This window comes from Hemicordylus capensis, chromosome 1, assembly GCF_027244095.1.
Source record: "Hemicordylus capensis ecotype Gifberg chromosome 1, rHemCap1.1.pri, whole genome shotgun sequence".
In the NCBI taxonomy this organism is placed as follows: Eukaryota; Metazoa; Chordata; class Lepidosauria; order Squamata; family Cordylidae; genus Hemicordylus; species Hemicordylus capensis.
In genome coordinates this window covers 435,157,049-435,177,886 of record NC_069657.1, presented here as the reverse complement: position 1 = coordinate 435,177,886, position 20,838 = coordinate 435,157,049, and the positions used below count along the sequence as shown (strand labels likewise).

Below are 20,838 nucleotides of genomic sequence, written 5' to 3'. Positions count from 1 at the left end.
GAAGCAGTTCCAAAGCTAGATTTTTTTAAAGCATGTACATTCTTCTGCAGCAACAACCTCTCTTTAAAACACAGGTGTTATATATTGTAGTTCAACACCATCTAATGTCCAAATAGGGTAACTGCAGAAAACAAAATGAAAATGCACAAAATCTGCACTTAAGATTCTGAGAGGCATATTTTTTTACTCTAATTACTCTAATCATTTTTATTATGGAATTCAAAATATTAGAAGAGGCCCAGGAAAGAAACATGAATCAGTATGTGCCTAAACATTTAACCTTTATGTTGGCAGATAAATTTGGTATTGGAAGCTGATTCTAAAGCCTTTAACCGAGGATAAAAGAGGATTTTAAAAAAATGTTAATAGCTAGGATCCAAAGCATGAGTAAGATGCTGCACACAAGTAGTTTTTAGTTCCCACTTCTGGAAGCAACACCTGCCCTGCATCTACTAACCATCACCACCCTAAGGTCAGGGAAACATTTATATGCTTCTGCAGCAACAGTCTTTTTAGAGCAGAGGTATTATATATTGTAGACCAACACCATCTGTAATGTCTAAGCTCAGCTTATCTAATACTTTTAGCAGTTGTGGGTCAGTAGTTCTTTGTTCAAACAAATTAGCAGAGGACTACTGAATTACATTTACTGTAAAATGAAACCCATGCGGGGGTGGGGGGAGGATGTAGGGTCTTTCTTTTTAGCAGAGGTGGTCCAATGCCTTTTTTATGCTCCACTGACAATTTCTTCAAAACTGAAACGTTAATATAAAAACATACTTTAAGAATACTATATGGTATAGTTTTCTTACCTTCAAAAGTTCAAAATAGTGGAGGCAATGATAAACAGGAACTAGAAGTAGTCTAGGTAAAACATACTGAACAGCTTCTTTAAAACCATCTCCTATTGACTGAAATTAAAAAACAAATAAATCAGTCTTACGAACAAGTATGTTGCAACATCTCCTGCAGTGTCTATTATATTAACATACCTGTAAATAAAATGCTGCCCCAGGTTTTGATAACTGGCTAAGAAAATGGTCATGAAAACCAGTCCGTAAAATATCTTGAGTGTAGGATTCATAAGGATCAAATGCTAGCTCCTAAATAAAAGAATACAGAATAAGAATTTCAGTTGTCTGAAACTCAAATATCATGCAAGAGTGTGACATTCAGTCAAATTTTTAAATTCAAATATTTGAAGTGAGCAGCTCATATGCTATCTATACCTTCAAAGGCCGTATACTCAAAGGATTACATACTCCCCAAACCACAAGACCAGGAGGATACCTGGTAGGTACCCTCCTCCACTTCATACTTTATGTCTTAGCTAGGGAAAATCAGGAACTGGCCAACTATGTTTAATCTGTAGGCAAGGTGAAAAAAACAGGTTGCTTACCTGTAACAGATGATCTGGTAGTAGTTCCATACATTCATAACAAGTGGGTCCTGCGCCTGCGCAGATCAGCTTCGGGAAGAATTCGTTAGCTCCTCGCGATGCCAACTGCCCACTGCACATGACTGCAGTAGCCTCTAGTGGCGGTTAGGCGTCTCCATTTTCAATTTCTTGTAGGCTGACATAGCAGCCCAGGCTTAAGGACAGAATGGTAAGTGCAAAATAGTCAGTAGCTTGCAACCGTCTTAGCGGGGATGGATGGACGGGTGGGATTTATGAATGTATGGAACCACTACCAGATCATCTGTTACAGGTAAGCAACATCTGGATAGTGGTTCCAACATTCATAACAAGTGGGTGAATTACAAGCTACCCAGATGGAGGCAGGTAAGCATTGCAAGTTACTGTAACACCCTTTTGAGAACCGCCTATCCGAATTCAGCAGCCCTGGCCGTACGTAGATCTATGGCGTAATGCTTTACAAACGTCTGGTGAGACAACCAAGTCACAGCTGTGCAGATATCCGGGAAGCGAATGCCAGACAGATGCGCCGCAGACGTGGCGTAAGCCCTAGTGCAGTGTGCCCTAATTGACATCGGAGGGATGACACCCTGTTGGTCATACGCCAATTTGATCAACTCCACCAGCCAGAAGGACAATTTCTGTCGAGTAGGTGAGTGACCCTTACACTTGCCCTGCAAGCCAACAAACAGCTGGGGTGTCCTCCGAATGTCCCTAGTGGCCCTTAAGTAGAAGGAAAGGACTCGACAAACATCCAAAGAATGTATTGCCCGCTCAAGTGCGGATGTAGGATCTCTAAAAAAGGAGGGCAGCACAATTTTGGTATTAAGGTGAAAATCTGTTACAATCTTCGGGCGGAAATCGGGATCCAAGCGCATGATGACCCACTCTGGATAAATCCTCATATAAGGCTCATCGACGCGGAGTGCACGCAGCTCACTTACTTGTCTGGCCGTGGTGATGGCCACCAAGAAAAGCGTCTTCAAGGTTAAGTTTTTCAACGATGCAGACGCCAAAGGCTCAAAAGGTGGCTCCGTCAGTGACGAAAGTACCAAGGAAAGACTCCACTTCTCTGCTGGTGGGAGAACTGGAGGATACAAATTATTGATGCCTCTCATGAAATCTTTACATCTTGGATGGGTGAAGACCGTCTTTCCATCCCACCCATCATGTTGCGCCGATATAGCTGCCATATGCACCTTAATCGAGACATTTGCTAGGCCGCTCTGTTTCAGAGTTGTTAAGTACAGGAGGACAGCTTTCAGGCTTGCTTCCTTGGGGTTATAGCCCCTCGAGGCAACATGCGCCACAAACCTACGCCATTTTGCCCGATAGCTCCGCCTAGTTGATAGTTTACGGGTATTTAGGAGAATCTTCTTTAGAAGCCGATCCTCCGCGCTGTGAGATTCAGCACGGACAAATTGGGGTGCAGCACCTCTCCTTGGTCCTGAGTTATCAGATCTGCCCACAGTGGCAACCTCCTGTACCTGCCCTGGGACAGTCTGAGTAGCAGCGTGTACCATGGGTGCCTTGGCCACCAAGGGGCAATAACTATCGCTTAGGACTTGTCTTGCAGAAGTTTGGCCACCACCCTGGGCAGCATTGGAGTTGGAGGATAGGCGTAAAGCAGCTGATGGTTCCAATGATACTGAAACGCATCCCCCTTTGAATCTGGGCCGATACCCATCATGGAACAATAGTGATCGCACTTGCTGTTGTTGCATGTTGCGAAGAGATCCACCTTCGGTTTGCCCCAGGACTGGAATATCTATTCTATTATCACTGGGTTCAACTCCCATTCGTGCTGATCCAGCACTAGTTCCCGGATCAAAGAGTCCGCCAAAACGTTTAAGGTGCCCTTGATGTGAATGGCAATGGGATAGATCTTGCGTGGAATGCACCAATTCCACAACTGAAGACTGAGGCTGCACAATGACCTGGAGACCACCCTGCCTTGCTTGTTGACATACGCAATGGCTGTTGTATTATCCATTTAAACTAGACTATCTGCCCCACGAACTTCTCCTGGAAGGTAACCAAGGCCTTGTACGCAGCCAGAAGTTCTAGAAAATTTATATGTAGAAGTCTCTCTTTTGACGTCCATCGACCCTGAACCTTGTGTTGCAGCAGATGCGCACCCCAGCCTTGCAACAAAGCAACTGAGGTTACCGTGGCGGTCGGGTTCAGCGACTCAAACTGTACGCCGTTGAGCTTCTTCGACTCTTTTGTCCACCATGTCAGAGAGGCATGCACTGCGCCCAGCAGTATTAGCCGTTTGGACTGGGGATCCAGCATCGGTCTGTAAGCCCTCAAAAACCAAAGCTGCAGCTTGTGCATGCGAAGCCTCGCATACAAAACCGTGGTTGTACAGGAGGCCATCAGACCGAGAATAACCTGTATCGTTCTTGCTCTCTGTACCGGATGACTCTGACACATGTGGATGAGCATCTGTAGGCATGAATACCGATCCCTCGGCAGAAAAGCCCTCTGGGCCGTCATGTCCAACAGTGCCCCAATATATTGAAGGTGTTTTGCAGGTTGTAGAAAGGATTTCTCCCAATTGATGTTCACGCCCAGATCACTCAACAGGGAGATTACCATGTGTACATGCTCTTGCATTTCCCCCCACGTATTGGCTGTCAGCAGCCAGTCATCCAAGTACGGAAAAATGGACAGTCCTTTTGTTCGGAGATAGGCTATTATCACCGCGACACACTTCGTGAACATGCGTGGGGCGGTGACCAAGCCGAAAGGTAGGACGTTGTATTGACAGACTTCACTTCCCATGGTGAAGCGGAGGAACTTGCGGTGGTTCTCCTGAATGCCAATATGAAAGTAAGCATCCTTCAAGTCGAGTGTTGCAATCCAATTCTCCCCATGAAGGAGCGGAAGGATGGCTTGCAACGTCGTCATCCTGAATTTCTTTACCTCAATGTATTGATTTAGGCCCCGGAGATCCATAATAGGTTTTATGCCCCTATCGCGTTTGGGGACTTGGAAATAATAAGAATAAAAACCTGACTGGCTGAGAGCCTACTGGACCGGCGATATTGCCCCTTTCATCAAAAACTTTTCCACCTCCTCCCTCAGGACAGGGGTTTCCAGAGTGTACTTCACGCCCAGAAACGGAGGGTACTCCTCGAACTCTAGCACATAGCCCGTCGTCACTATGCACAAGACCCACCGGTCTGATGTTATGTGGTGCCACGCTTGAGCATGGCTTGCCAGTTTGATAGTAACTCTGGCAATGTTCAAGGAGATGGTGTTCCTTGCTTTGATGTTGATCAGGTTGTTTCGTAGGGGCAGGTTGCTTGATGGCAGTGGGCTCGCCTCCAGATCAAAGCTGCTGCTTTGATTGTGGTGCTCTTTTAGTTTGGCCAGACTGGCTGGTTCTGTTCTTGGGATAATAAGGGCACTTGTTACTGTTCCCAAATCGCTGGAAAGGTCGTCTAAAGTCTCTTTTATCCGACTGCCGGTAACTGCCCTGGTGTCTTTGATACTGATTGTACTGACCAAATGGGCGGTATCTGTTCGTATATCGAGGGTTGGTAAAAGAGCGTGCGGTGTTCTGCGATTTCTTCCATTGCTCCATGTTTTCATCGGTCTTGTCTGAAAACAGGTCCGCACCATCAAATGGAAGATTCTCAATCCTATCCCTCATATCCTGCTGCAAGCCCGTAGCTCGCAGCCAGGCGTGCCGTCTCAGAGTAATAGACGAAGTCAGTGTCCGGGATTCCGACTCAGCTAAGTACTTTGCATTAGCCAGTTGCTGACGGGTAGCCACAGTCGATTTTGCAAATACAGCCTCAAATCTTTTCATAAATTGCCCAGGGCCCAGTTTTGAACGCTGATCGTACAGAGCCTCCCACAGGGAATGTGTATATTGTGCCTGGCAAGCCACATAGTTGGCAATTTTGATGGACAAACAGGCTGTCGAGTAAGTGCGTCTCCCCAGAACATCTAACTTATGGCCCTCCTGGTCCACAGGTGTGGTATGACGCTTGCCGCCCTTAGAAGTCGTCGCACAATCAACTACCAACGAGTTTGGAGCAGGGTGTTGTACCAAATATGCATTCTCCTCCTCCTGGACAAGATAAAGAGCCTCCAAACGCTTCGAGGTTGGTGCTGACGTCTGGAGTACCTCCCAAGCCGACTTTGCTGCCCTGGTGATATGAGGTAGCATAGGCAAGTATACCGGCTTCAAACCCGAGGCCATCTTCATCATGTTGCAGACAGGGTCCTCTATGTCACTGGTTTTCTCCTTTAGGGATAGGCCCAAGACCTGAGCCACCTCTGCCACTTGTTGATGGTAGCCCTTCATTTCCTCATTAGGTGAAACCAATGGGACAACTGCTACATTAGAATCAGGATCTGGGAGGGCAGGTGCCTCTGGGTCGTTCGGATCCGGGGTTGAATCTGAGGCATAGTAATCTTCTATGTCATCATCTTCACCATCGTCAGATGGGACAGGAGAGTTCCCCACGCCAGTCGAGGTCACATGAACAGGTACGTATGTTGTCTGAATCGCTGCCTGGTGCAGGTAACCCGTGTTACATTAGCTTGCAGGGAAACCGAGCGTTGACGTGGTAAAGGCGCTGATGCCTGAACAAGCATTTCCATGCGCCGCACTGGTGTCAGAACAGCCTGCACAGCCGTTTCCTTAATAATCTTGGGGGTCTGATCTTTTACACGCAGCCACTCTCTAAACAAAGCATAGTCTGCGTTAGATATTTCCACCATGTCACCCCAACTGTCACCAAATGAAGGTCCTGCAATCGGTGTACCCCTCATTGACAATAAAGGAGTCTTAGGAATATGACCATGGAGTAATCACCCACGTGAAAACCCGTAAAGGTGCCCGTCGAGGGTGTACTCTCCTCAGAGTTAAGCATGAGAACTAGTCTAGCCTCTTGCTCGCTTGCCCCTGGTGTGGTTGGGGATGGCCCTGGTAATGCTTGAATCATTGACGCCGACTCATCCTCGATGTCAATGTGCTCTTCCTCGATGTGCTCAACATCAGGATCGGCGTCGGGTTCAGCGTCTTCAATCACTGCGACTGTAGATTCCGGAGCCACGTTCGACATCAATATCGACGTCGAAGAGTGAGCGACGGGTGCAGCATCATGTCAACATCGAGTCTCTGGACTTGAAGCCTGCCCCATAGACTCCAACCTGGGTTCAATCGACGTTGACCGCTCACGATGCCGAGAGCTTCGCGGTCGATGCCCAGGAGTCAGAGGGGATTGATAGGGCATCGGAGCTGGGGACAACGACGCTGCTCTGCGTCAAGGAATTACATAGCCCTGTAGTCCCGAAGGTGAAGGAGTATGTTCCAAAGCCTGGTCATGTTTGGGTTTCTTGTGGGCGGTGCCATGGCCCAAGGCGTCACCCCTGTGCTTTCTCTTCAGGCCCGACCTATGATCTTCCAGAAGTTTAAAGGTCAACGAGGATTCCGACGCAGAGACGCCCGATGTTGAGGCCCTCGATGCCGAGGCGGCTGATGACGACGGGACCCCTTTCGACTCTTTCGATCTGCCCGGGTCTTTAGACTGCGTTTTTGGCGCAGGACACAGCATCGCATCCTTCCACGCAGCCTTAGGCAACAAGGCGTCCTCCATCAGATAAACCTTAAGGCGCGCTGCTCGACTTTTAAGAGTCTGTTTGTTAAATGTGATGCACACCGAGCAAGCCGTATCATGTGCCTCCCAAAGGCAAAACAAACAGAGGGTATGGCTGTCTGTTGAGGGGATCTTCCCCCGGCAATTTGTGCAATGTTTAAAGGTCGTCTTGCCGGAATTACCCACCTTACTCACGCCGCTCATCCTGCTCAGTAGTCGTTCCGTTCCGTGGTCATAGGGGGAGAACCGAGATTGAGTCCGAGTTTAAAACGTAAAGAAGAGACGTCGTCAGGTCCATTCCAGGTCAAAACCGTACCGAGTTATTCCAAGCCAAATCGCAAGTCCGTTAAAGAAGTCCTAGTCTGTTTTCCAAAGTCCAAAAGCCAAAAATACCAATAACAAACTTTCCACGAGGAGCAACAGTCTCCGAGTAATGATCACTATGGCGGTCAGAAAGAAACTGAAAATGGAGAGGCCTAACCGCCACTAGAGAGTACTGCAGTCACGTGCAGTGGGTGGTTGGCGTCGCGAGGAGCTAACGAATTCTTCCCGAAGCTGATCTGTGCAGGCGCAGAACCCACTTGTTATGAATGTTGGAACCACTATCCAGATCCATAGTTTGCCAACTCAAGACATCATGGCAAACTAGGGAAGAGAAAACAAACTAGGGAAGGGAAAGCAAGGAGAGAACCCACTTGAGCGGAGAAGGAAGAGGGGAAGTAGTGTGTGAGCCCTCCACATATCAGCCTCTAAAGCAGGCATCCCCAAACTGCGGCCCTCCAGGTGTTGCTGAACTACAACTCCCAGCATCCCTAGACACAATTTTTTGTGGCTGGGTATGCTGGAAGTTGTAGTTCAGCAACATCTGGAGGGCCGCAGTTTGGGGATGCCTGCTCTAAAGCATGATCAAGAGGCTTGCGTTTGGGGGCATCTAAACCGGGCCCAAGCCTCAAAAACCAGAAGCAATAGCCTTGCATTGAGATAAAACAGAAACACTTTCAGGATGAGGATCTTGAATGTGTAAATTTTTATTTGCAATTACAAAGGATAAGCCTGACTTAAAGGAGTAGGGCAGTCACTTGATTTAAATAATTTTTAGTTGATTAATCAGATTTGCATATGCAATTCTTCATTTATAATGAAAAGTTATACTTAAATTAGGCATTCAAAGACAGGCATCTAAAAACAATGTTTTCCAGGTTTGCAACTTTAGAACATTATGCAAAGTAAGATTGCAGCATTTAGTTCTCTTAAGGCATTCTAGGAGAAAACAATTTAGTTTAAAAAAACCACTAAAGGCTAAAACTAATTTTTAAGAGTGTGGTTTTATACACGAAGACTCCAACTGACAGTATAAAAGAATTGCTTTGCAACACTGTACCAAGCACTCAGCAGGTACAGCATACTTTTCCCATCAGCAGCTAGCAAGATGGAACTGCTCCCCTCATACCACCATAAAAAACGCTGTACAAAGTTGTTTTATTTGCTTGAGAGCAGCAGTCACATGGAAAGTGTGGCTTGTTTTGGTTTTCTAAGCCCCAGATAAGAGACTGGGGATCTAGCATATAAGGGACTTGTTGGACTCTCCAGGACACCTCCCCCATCTCAACTAGAAAGACAAAACACAAAAGAGAACCCTGCCATACCAAACAGGGGCTCCCTCCAACCCCTTAACTCGCCCCCCACCCCAAGCTCCAGCTCCAGAGGGAGCAGCATTCAACTCTCTTCCCATCACATTGGTGCCAGAAGGACAAGAAGGAGCGAACAAGAACCACTGTTTTGAGACTGCTAAAAGGCATGAAGGATTTCTTCATTTCTTACTATGTTTTAGGAATAAGTTATATGCATTTGGAGAAGATGGGTCATTTTTCTCCTTGGAAAATACTGCATATCAGAACACTTTGGGAATAAAAGAACAATCCATGCAGCTATTTTTTCTTTGTTGTAATGAACAAGTGCTCCAAATGTTCCCAATAGGTTGCAGGGGTCTCTGGAGTGACCTCCCATTTCCTTATGGGGTGATGCCTAGAGGCAGTCTCTCATGCTCCTTCTAGCCCAACTGGCTCTTTGCAGCATGAAAAAATAAAACCACATTCCCACCCTTGACACCCCTCCTGCTGGGAAATGGGAGACTGTCCCCAAAGCCCCTATGATCGGCTGTTTCTTGATGGGAGGGGCATCTGGGCAAGATAAGGAGGCAGTGAAAAGCCACATATATGGCTTGATAACCAAAATAACAGTATCAGATGAGGTCTAGAAGCAGAAGGCTTCTATCAAATAAGACTGGGAACAGGCCACAAGCTTGCATGCTCCTTTTCTTTTCTTCTTCTAGTGTAAATTCTGCCTCTTTTTTGTTGGCTTTAACTATGGTTTAGCATTATGTCTGCACTGCTGCTGACCAGGTTTAACACTAATCAGGTCCCTCTTAACTCAAGTCTGGAGACCTGCTTAAAACCCTAGGAACCCTAATCATAGTTAAAATGGGTGCAGATAAAAAGCATGTTTAGGGCCGGGAAGGGTGGCAGAAATTTGCACTTGAGGAAAGAGCTAAGATCAGTTGTATTACATCCGCACTGGGCTTTGAGAAACCTTTACATGATTTTAAACGTCTTTGGTCAAAAAGCTGGAGTTCCCCTGCAGTGTTGCTATGCTTATTTATCTGATTTCTAACAAGTCCTATAGATTGGGAAGTTCAACCTTTTAGACAACAAAAAACTGCTGATAATGGGGCAATATAGGTATATATGATACACCAAGCATTTATCAGGACACAGGATATAGCCTGTTACCTACCTCTGCTAAGTCTTCAAAACAGCTCCCTACTAAGGGATGGGGACTGCCTTCATCAGTCATTTCTACTGTGTCTTCAATATGGCCCAACAACTTCACACTAAGTTCATGAATATCTGATATTCGACTGAATATATTTTCTACATCCTGTAAATATAAAGAGATTTAGAAATACTAATGGGAGGTATGAGAGCACCAAGACATTAAATGTAAACAAACAGTACACAGTGGGCAGGTTCAGATGACTGCATGTGCCATGGTTTAATGTAAGTCACAATTAAACCAGAATTGAATCTTTGTTTCAAAATGGTAGTTTAATTGTGGTTTGTAAGCACAATTAAAGTACAGCTCCAGGTTTCAATAAGCCAGTCTAAACAAAATCATGATGTCAATGGTGTGAGCAGAAGAAGGAAGAGAAAGGAGGAGGGAGGAGCATGTAGGATCTGCTCGTTCACAAATAAATCATTGTTTCTTTGGCTGTTTGAACCCATCCACAATTAGTGCTAGTGATATTATACTAATCTGTTATTAAAGCAAGAATACAAACCACTGGAAGTCAATAGATACTGCAGAAAGAAAAAGACTACATACATAAATGAGGATAATTTAAGAAATAGGAAACAACATACACTAACACTCATCAAGTGGGTTATCAACTACTAAAGAACAATTTGACTCTCAAAAAAGCAATTGACTTCCAGGCAATTGCTTAGATTTATAATTCCATCAAACAAATGACTTATTCATTCATTCATTCATTCGATTTTTATACTGCCCTTCCGAGCTGGCTCAGGGTGGTTTAGAATTAAAAACAGAAATCATTAAAAATAATTAAAATATAAACACCAATTTAAAAACATCTTAAAAAACAAACTATCAAAACAATTAAAACCCAGAAAACCAGGTTAACATTAAAACAATTAAAACTAATTAAAAACCCTGAAAGGCCAGGCCAAACAGATGGGTTTTAAGGGCTCTCTTGAAGGTCAGTAAAGAATTAAGATTATGAATTTCTGCAGGAAGTGCATTCCACAGCCCAGGAACAGCTACAGAGAAGGCCCGCCTCTGAGCGGCCACCAAACGAACCGGTGGTAACTGGAGACGGACCTCCCCAGATGACCTTAACGTGCGGTGGGGATCATGTAAAAGAAGGCGCTCTCTAAGATATCTCGGACCTAAGCCGTTCAGGGCTTTAAAGGTAATAACCAGCACTTTGTATTTCGCCCAGAAACTTATCGACAGCCAGTGTAACTGTTTCAAAACAGGCATCATATGGTCTCTCCGGGTTGCCCCAGAGACCAATCTGGCTGCCGCATTCGGAACTAACTGAAGTTTCCGGACTACGTACAAAGGCAGCCCCACATAGAGCGCATTGCAATAGTCAAGCCGGGAGGTTACCAGCTGATGCACCACTGTTTTGAGGTCGTCCTCTTCAAGGAATGGGCGCAGCTGTCGAATCAGCCGAAGACAATAGAAAGCACTCCTGGCCATGGCCTCCACCTGAGATACCAGGGTGAGGCCTGGGTCCAGGAGTACTCCCAAGCTGCACACCTGCTCCTTCTGGGGGAGTGTAACCCCATCCAGCACAGGAAGATCTAACTCACCCCTCAGATTCTGACCCCCCACAATGAGCACCTCCGTCTTGCTTGGATTCAGCTTCAATTTGTTATCCCTCATCCAGCCCATTACTGCCTGTAGGCAGGCATTTAGAGAATGAGTGTCATTTCCTGAAGATGAAAAGGAGAAGTAGATTTGGGTGTCATCAGCAAGCATACTGATAACACCCAGCACCAAATCTCCTGATGACCTCACCCAGCGGTTTCATGTAGATGTTAAAAAGCACTGGTGACAGAATGGAGCCCTGAGGGACTCCATATAACAGCTCCTGTTTGAGAAGCAACTGTCACCAAGCTCCACCATCTGGAATCTACTTGAGAGATAGGAACGGAACCACTGCAAAGCAGTGCACCCTATCCCCAACTCGCCCAGGCCATCTGGAAGGATACCATGGTCGATGGTATTGAACGCTGCCAAGAGATCCAGAAGAACCAGCAGAGTCACACTCCCTCTGCCGATTCCCCGGTAAAGGTCATCCATCAGGCCGACCAAGGCTGTCTCAACCCCATAGCCAGCTCTAAAGCCAGTTTGAAATGGGTCTGTCTATCATCATCATCATCATCATCAATTCACACAGTCAGACAGGTGTTATTGACTGGTTTCTTTTATCCAGACATCGAGTTCTTTCCAAGGACCTGGGATGGCTGAATTTTATTGTCAATATTGTTGCTCTTATTATTTATTATTATTATTACATTTATATCCCGCTCTTCCTCCAAGGAGCCCAGAGCGGTGTACTACATACTTGAGTTTCTCTTTCACAACAACCCTGTGAAGTAGGTTAGGCTGAGAGAGAAGTGACTAGCCCAGAGTCACCCAGCTAGTTTCATGGCTGAATGAGGATTTGAACTCAGGTCTCCCTGGTCCTAGTCCAGCACTCTAACCACTACACCATGCTGGCTCTCATATAATCAGTCTAGATAATCAGTTTGCTCCAAGACTGCCTGGAACTGGTCGGTCACCACCCTCTCAATCACCTTGCCCAACCAAGGGAGATTGGAGATTGGCCTGTAGCTGTCCATCGCTAAGCGGTCCAGGGAAGGCTTCTTTAAGAGTGGTCTAACCATTGCATCCTTCAGGCAGGGGGGCACCCTACCCTCCCTCAGCGATGCATTTATGATATTAACGAGGCCACTTCCAACAATCTCCCTGCTAGATAGAAGCAGCCAAGTCGAGCAAGGATCCAGAGAACAGGTGGTAGGCCGCACCGCCCCAAGCAGCTTGTCCACATCCTCAGGAGTCACAGATTGAAACTGATCCAATCTAATACTGCAAGAGGGATTGCTGGACACCTCCTCCATAGACTCATGCACTTATCCACTATACATACAGTATATTTTGGTTTTAAAACCTTTGACGTCTTAAGTATTTATGCTAAGATAGATTGCCACTCAGATTTTATTCCAAAATAATGCAAAATTCAGCATACTTACATGACCTGAAAACAGCTTGGGATTGGTAATAAAAGGCTCTCTAAAAACTTTTATGATGAGATTCAGTTCCCTTATATACTGCCGAACCTCTGCCATGAATGACTTTACAAGATCATAATAAGTTTGCTCCCCTGAAGTGGAGGGTTCTTCATCAGATAAATTCAGTGTACTCATGTCCTCTACATCCTGATGGAACATATCCATCAGCACCTGTTCAAATAAAGATGGAAAAAAGAGGAACAGTTTTTCCCTCCTCCAAAAACATGTACTTGTAAATCAAAGCTAAGTGGCACTGGAGAAGTTAGGTTTTTACAACCCAAGCTGAAATTAAATGGAAAAAAGTGAGCCCTTTATCTTGTAACAGGTTTATTATACCAGGCTCTGGTTTCAGAGAGTCTCTAAAAAACTGACATCTGTTATATATCCAAGTTTAGGTTACTCTAATATAAATCTGTTAAAAGTACTTAGTGTAGACAAGAAAGAGCAAAGATGTCTCTATATTCTATAATGTACAATAGAAAGTTAGGTATAATTTTGCTGGGCAAGTACTGTTCCATTCAAAGTATTAAACTGTTGCTGAATATGATACAGAAGTCAAGCAGTCATGCAAGGAAACAATGGGCAGCATCACTCAGACAAAGAATATATGATATGGAGCGTCAAATTGATCAGGGCTCTATTCCTGTTGGTGTCCATTTGGGTAACCAAGTTCTGAGTTTCAACCCTGCCAGATACCTAAGCCATATAACCATGCCAAAATATCGCAGAGCTCTGACACAGGCACAATGCAATGCCTTGCAATCAGTAGTCCTGGAAGGGAGATATCAAAAAATCCCCTACAAAGAATGTACTTGTCTCTGCAAGTTGGGAGATATTGAAACAATGGCTCATGTGCTCCTTTACTGTTAATTTTACCAAGATAAATGGCATAAACATATAATGCCTTTTATTAGCTGCTATCCAGGTTGTACAGAGCTTTTTATCTTGAATATCTTTTAACTGACCAGAATGACCTGAGATATTATAATGTGGCTAAGTTCTGCTTAATAGCCAGTAAAATCCGGCAGGAGTTCATTAGGAATAATTGTTAATTGATCTTTATGCTTAACTATGTGCTTAACTACTGTATCACAAACCTGTAGGTTATGTAGGGTTTTTTTGTTGGGCTTCTGTTTGTAAACTGTACTGGTCTGTGATCGTAATAAAGGAATTGATTGATGGGCAGCATCCAGGCTAAGTTAATAAAGACTAAGCCCCACTGAAGCTAGTGGGAGTTAATTTAGTCTTGACTAACTTGTCTCATTAATTTCAATAGTGACTCAGCTGTACTTCGAGGGACACCTCTCCCTCGTCCTCCTCCACATCTAGACCAGGGTGTTGGAAACCACGGAAGGTTGCTGTGGAAGGGGTGGACTCATCTGAACGGGGTAAGCGCTCCAAGTCAGGATTTCTGTCATCTGGGCTGTCCATCCCTGTGCTGTAAACTTCAGCTTCAATGATATGCCCGGTAGTGATGGTAGTATCATTTCTGTCAATAGTAGAATCTATGGTATTTGAGGGAGCAGCCCTAGTAGTAAGTTGTTCAAAAGACGGTCGCTCCGTCACTGTAACCCTTGACGTCGAGCCTCTCAATGTTGATAGGTCATTTGCTGAAAGGCTTGCTCTCGATATTGAAGTAGGCTTAGTTACACGTTGGTGAGTATGGGCACTTTCCCCCAGCTTTGCAATGTTTCCCTACTTCACTGTCGAGAGGTATGGGCATGGTGTTGATGGAGAAAGTTGCGGTGTGGGAGCAGGCAATGAAGCCACACAATGCTGAGTTTTTGCTTCCTGTAATCCCGTAGGGGAAGAGGTTGCCTCGGGAGGGTGGTCTCGCTTCTTGTGTTTTTTGGGAGGTGGGCTACTCCGCCTCCCAAAATCTGCCTCCGCAGATTTACGTCTGCATTTGGAGCCCATCTTGCTTTTGGTTTTTGAAATCTGGTGTCTTGGCTTGGCACCGAAACAGTCCGCCCCGCTCCTGGGAGTTTAGACTGCAATATTATGGCAGCTCCCGGGGGGGATCGCGACATAGACGGTAGAGGGCGCAGGGCATCCTCCATTAGCGTGATCTTTAGGCACGCTAATCTATTCTTAAGTGTTTGCTTAGAAAAGCCCACACAAATGGTACAAGTCGTGGCCGTATGGCCCTCCCGGAAACAAAGTAAGCAGGGCCGGTGCCCGTCAGTCGAGGGGAGTTTACTCCTGCAGCCCTCGCACCTTTTGAAGGTGGTCTTTTCCCAGGATTTTCTGCTCATTGACAAGGGGAGTCTTACCAGGGACAATCTATTAAACTTTATACTGTCCAAGATGAAGTTGCAGATACCACATTTGTGAGGTAAATCCTAATCACTAAGCAAGCCATAGTTATTTATTGGTCCATGGTCTTATAATCACTATTTCTTTCCTGAATCTGTAGGTTATGCAAAGAGTAGTCAAACTGTCCAAGTTCTAGCCATAATTTTTACTAAAATATCCAAATCTAAGTTATTTCTTTCTGAGGAGCTTAACAGTTTCTGAAGTGACTGAATGCTGAGGCGGTCAGAGAGAAACTGGTAAAACAGCCGCCTAGCTGCCGCTATAGGTACTGCAGGCTCGTACAGAGGTGGTTAAGGGCATAACGAGGAGCTAACCAACTTGACTGAAGCTGGTCTGCGCAGGCACAAAACCCATGTTTATGTATGTCGCTGGAATCACTATCCAGATCTGTTGCTTACCAGCTTGACTTGGTTGTGCCTTGCCCATTGTACCTGCTGCCTTCTGTCTATCTTGGACAATCTGCATGGCTTCTACCATGCCATCTAGTCGAATCAATGTCATTGCCTTTCAATGAGTGCTGATACAGACAGTGCGCTTTGTAAGATTGGAAACACATTATTGACCCTCAGTGACATGTTTCTGATGCTACAGAATACTGAGGCAAGTCGTTAAATACAAGTCTGTACTATCTTTCACAATACACTATGATTTTATTGTTGCAACTCACCTTTGGCATTATTTTAACTAAGATGGAATATAATTATCTGATAAAACACAACAAAATAAGAATGGATCAGCATGGCAACACCATTAATTGCTATTTGAAGCAACCCATCTTAGGCCATTGAGGCCAGGAATACAGTATATCCATGGGTACTGGCTAAGATGACTATTGGATGCATTGTAATGCTTGAATGGTTCCCTCAGATCTGAACTACTGAAAACTTGGAAGAAAACATGCAACAGTGTTACATGCTATAAATTGCTCAATAATATCTTAAACTAACATTTTGGAACTAAAACCTAACAGAGCACAGTTGATCCAGTAGTTTGGCTCAGCTAAGGCTAATCTGTGCTTCCCAGAGGAAGAGCAAGACACTCTTATCATAACAACTTAAAACTGATATGATACTGCAGCCTGGAGCAGAGTGAAGGAAGCATAAATGGCCTGGAACATTCAAAGATTTTATTTGATCAAATACACTTTCCATCAACATTATGCATGTTAGGGCAGTGGTTTTCAGGTACAATAAGGATTGCAGCCTGTGTTTGGGGAACCTTGGAGTTGTTTGGCAACTGGGGTTCCTCAATGAGAGGATCACTAACCACAAACAAGTTACACTGAAAGAGAGATTGGCCACTGCTGTTAATCTTCCCCTGCAATGTGCAGATACAGTAGAGAAATTGGTGTGTTTTAGTGTGAACACTCAGTTCACAGAGAGCAACATGCCGGGATAATGAAATGATTGCACACCCTATAGTACACCCCAGAATTTCCTGAGATAAACAGAAGTTCCACAGTAAAAGGTTTGAAAGACACCCATTGAATGGGACTTACTTCTGAGTAAACATGCTTAAATTTGGGCTGTTATATTTCATAACACTCTATGGACACTCCATGGACGCAAAAGCTGGACTTTGAAGAAGGTAGAATTGACCCTTTTGAACTTTGGTGCTGGATAAGACTTTTGAGGATACCATGGACAGCCAGGAAAACAAACAAATGGATCAATCCAGGATTTTAACTCGAAGTACAAATGACCAGACTCAAACTATCATACTTTGGACACATTATGTGAAGACACAAAGTTGAAGGAAAGAGAAGACGAGGACGGCCAGCAGCAAGGTAGATGGACTCAATTACAACAACAATGAATGCACCACTGAGAGACCCTTGATGAAGTAAAACTTTATTTGGGTCTGGTTCAGGCCTAGTCAAGTACATAGTGCACATCTGCAATATGTCACTCAAAATGCATGAAAATCATCAGCAGCTATTCAATTCTATTTTCATCAGGGGGGTGCTCAATTTGTTCCAGCAGCACTTAAATTATTTTTGGCTAAATCTTGCCCTCAGATGTTGTACGGATCGCAATTGGGTCCATATGCTAATTTTGCAGCTTTGGAGGTTGTTCAAATTTTGCAGCTTTGGAGGTTGTTCAAAGTTTTTAAGATCTGTTTTGCAGACCCCTAGATGCGTCCCAAACGTGATCCTGAGGCTGGAAGCTGGTATTCCTAGAGTGGAGGCCCGGGTGTGGCTTTCCATTTTAAGTTACTGGCTGTTAAGTTACTATTTCTTTCCTACAGGCCCTGCTCATCTTTCCCTTATGGATAGTTTTAACTCCTGTTGGAAATCTTCAATTTTTTGTAAGCCTTTATGGATTTAGCTTAGATGTCTTGCTGAAGATGAGATTCATCCATGTGAGATTGGAACTAAGGAACTAAAACAAACAGATATATGATATGGAGGTGCAAACTGATTGGTCTTTAATCCCCAAGGAAGTTTTTTTTTGGGCTACAACCCTATAACAACAAACCTGCGAGTTATTTAGATAAAACTTACAATTGCTAAATACTGCAGGATGTTCATGTTGGCCCGATTTAATATATTACCTTCAGCTCATTTGGATGATAGGTTCAGAAGGATTCCTAAAGAACAGAGACTGTGCCTGTGTGATTCTGGAGATCAGAAATCTATTTTTCACATTTTACTTTACTTTTCCCTTTACAGGGACTTTCGTCAGCATTTTATTGCTCTGCTATTGGTCGGATATCCAGGGCATACAGACATATTTTATGTTAATTACTTGCTTTCTGATCACAAGAAGGAGATAACAACTAATGTCGCAAAGTTCTGTGTGGTGGCTAGGAAAGTTAGGCATCAGATAGTAGACCAGCTTGTGTAACAGGGTTTATTTGTTATGCTGAAACATTATACCAAACTACTGTTGTAAGCACTGTTGATTCTTATTTGTACATATGTTTTGAATTCTGGTCTTTGACTGTAAATAAACTTGACTCTATTGCCTAGTCATGTATCTAAGCTAAACCTGTGAGTTATGAACTTCAGCACTGCTGTAAGAATTCCTATGGTAACATTATGTATCCATATGCTATTTGGAGGAAACTGAAAGAATTGGGACAACATATAGACTGGAGTGTTAAGAACTGCTGGCAAATGCTGATTGATGCATACTCTCAATGTTACTAGCTATATAGTCCGATGTTTGACTTTTACTGTAATTGGGTAACTGGTTATGTTATATGCTCCTGATTGGGGTGAACTTTACAATCCTTACTTTGCATAATGCTGAAACTTTGTTCTATTATGATTGGTTCAGACAGTGTGCTGTAAGCTCCTAATTGGTGGGCCTATGTTTGCATTAAGATCTGTAACTGTATAAAGCACTCTTGCCAAGTCTACTGGGTGTGCAGGCACCCGGCATGTTGTGATAATAAACCTTGAACCTGATGGATGGTGTGGCCTCCACTCATTAAAATGAACTCCTGGAGATTTTTCCAACACCCTAAAGGCCAAGACAGATCATCCTAGAGAGAATCTATGTGGTCGCTAAAAGTCGACACTGACTTGACGGCACAATCAATCAATCAATCTTATAAGTATTATTTGGATACAGAAATATTGGTTAACAACTGCAAATATGAATCATACCTACCTTATCAGCACACATTGCCACTTTAATATCTTGCTTTGTAATTGTTTCATGTCTTATATTGCGAACATAATTCCCAACCAGTTTTAAGATATCAGCAGAAATATATTCCAATACTGCTACAATGTAAACAGATACTTGGTGGTCAACCTTATAGCCGAGAACTTCCTGAAAGAAAGAGTTTGATGATAATTTAAAGGTCCAAAACACTAAAAATGCATATTTCGAAACACTGAACCTATTCAATCAACCATATTTGGCAGGTTCGGGGGTTTTTTTAGTCAGTGTTTAATATAACCAACAGTAACATCTCAGCTGGAACATTTATAGTTGACAACCATATCAATATTTTAAAATGTCATATAATGTATTTTAACAATTATGGATAACACCCACAGCAGTGCTAGCACCACAATATTCTTCTTCTCATCCTCCTCCCTGCAGTCTGAAAAGTCTTTTCCAAGGATAGAGGGGCCCACGGCAACAGTGTGGGCTATGACAATGCTGGGAGAGGGGAGTCCATGGAAAGCATGTGGAAGCAACTTCCATTAGCAGGTGTCTCCACACAAAGAGCCCCTGGTGGCGCAGTGGTAAAACTGCCGCCCTGTAACCAGAAGGTTACAAGTTCGATCCTGACCAGGGGCTCAAGGTTGACTCAGCCTTCCATCCTTCTGAGGTCGGTAAAATGAGTACCCAGAATGTTGGGGGGCAATATGCTAAATCATTGTAAACCGCTTAGAGAGCTTCCAGCTATAAAAAGGTATATAAATGTAAGTGCTATTGCTATTGCTATTGCTATTCTTCCCTCTCCCACTTTAGCCAGACATGCCACAGTTCATATCCCTCAACAACGGCTTTTCGGGATGCTAACTCCAACTTTCATTAGCACTGGTGTGGATGCTGCCCATTATTTCTTGTTAGCCAACTTGTATAAGAGTTATTGTATATTTTATCTTTTCATCAGATAAAACAAGTACAAAGAAAAACAGGTTGCTTACCTGTAACAGATGATCTGGTAGTGGTTCCATACATTCATAACTAATGGGTTCTGCGCCTGTGCAGATCAGCTTTGGGAAGAATTCGTTAGCTCCTCGCGACGCCAACTGCCCACTGCACGTGACTGCAGTACCCTCTAGTGGCAGTTAGGTGTCTCCATTTTCAGTTTCTTGTAAGCCGACATAGCAGCCTTAAGGACAGAGTGGTTAGTGTATAATAGTCAATAGCTTGCAACTGTCTTAGCGGGGATGGACTGGCGGGATTTATGAATGTATGCAACCACTACCAGATCATCTGTTACAGGTAAGCAACCTGCTTATCTGGTTAGTGGTTCCAACATTCATAACTAATGGGTGAATTACAAGCTACCCAGATGGAGGCGGGTAAGCACTGCAAGTTACTGTAACAACCTCTTGAGGACCACCCATCCGAATTCAGCAGCCTTAGCCGTGCATAGATCTATGGCGTAGTGTTTTACAAACGTCTGGTGAGACGACCAAGTTGCCAGACAGATGCGCTGCAGACGTGGCGTAAGCCCTAGTGGAGTGTGTCCTAATTGACATCGGAGGGACGACACCCTGTTGGTCATACGCCAATCTGATCAACTCCACCAGCCAGAACGACAATTTCTGCCGAGTAGACAAATGCCCTTTACACTTGCCCTGCAAGCCAACAAACAGCTGAGGTGTCTTTCAAATGTCCCTTGTGGCTCTTAAGTAGTAGAGAAGGGCTTGACGAACATCCAATGAATGCATCGCCCGCTGAAGTGCAGACGTAGGAGCTCTGAAAAAGGTAGGCAGCACAATTTCGGTATTAAGGTGAAAATCTGTTACAATCTTCGGGCGGAAATCGGGATCCAAGCACATGATGACCCGCTCTGGATAAATCCTCGTATAAGGCTCATCGATGCGGAGTGCACGCAGCTCACTTACTCATCTGGTCGTGGTGATGGCCACCAAGAAGAGCGTCTTCAAGGTTAAGATTTTCAACGACGCAGA

The 20,838-nt window shown here is 44.3% G+C and overlaps 1 protein-coding gene across 1 annotated transcript in view; it reads right to left on the bottom strand.

Annotated features, from left to right (window-relative positions):
* The window catches only part of SOS1 (SOS Ras/Rac guanine nucleotide exchange factor 1), a 99,721-nt gene that overhangs the window by 59,033 nt on the left and 19,850 nt on the right, over positions 1 to 20,838 (bottom strand). The window contains exons 4-8 of the mRNA XM_053242998.1: positions 18,848 to 19,012; positions 12,876 to 13,085; positions 9,829 to 9,972; positions 993 to 1,103; positions 813 to 911 (exon numbers count right to left, since the gene is read on the bottom strand). Of these exons, the coding sequence (XP_053098973.1) occupies positions 813 to 911; positions 993 to 1,103; positions 9,829 to 9,972; positions 12,876 to 13,085; positions 18,848 to 19,012 (729 nt within the window). The remainder of the gene's footprint in view (positions 1 to 812; positions 912 to 992; positions 1,104 to 9,828; positions 9,973 to 12,875; positions 13,086 to 18,847; positions 19,013 to 20,838) is intronic.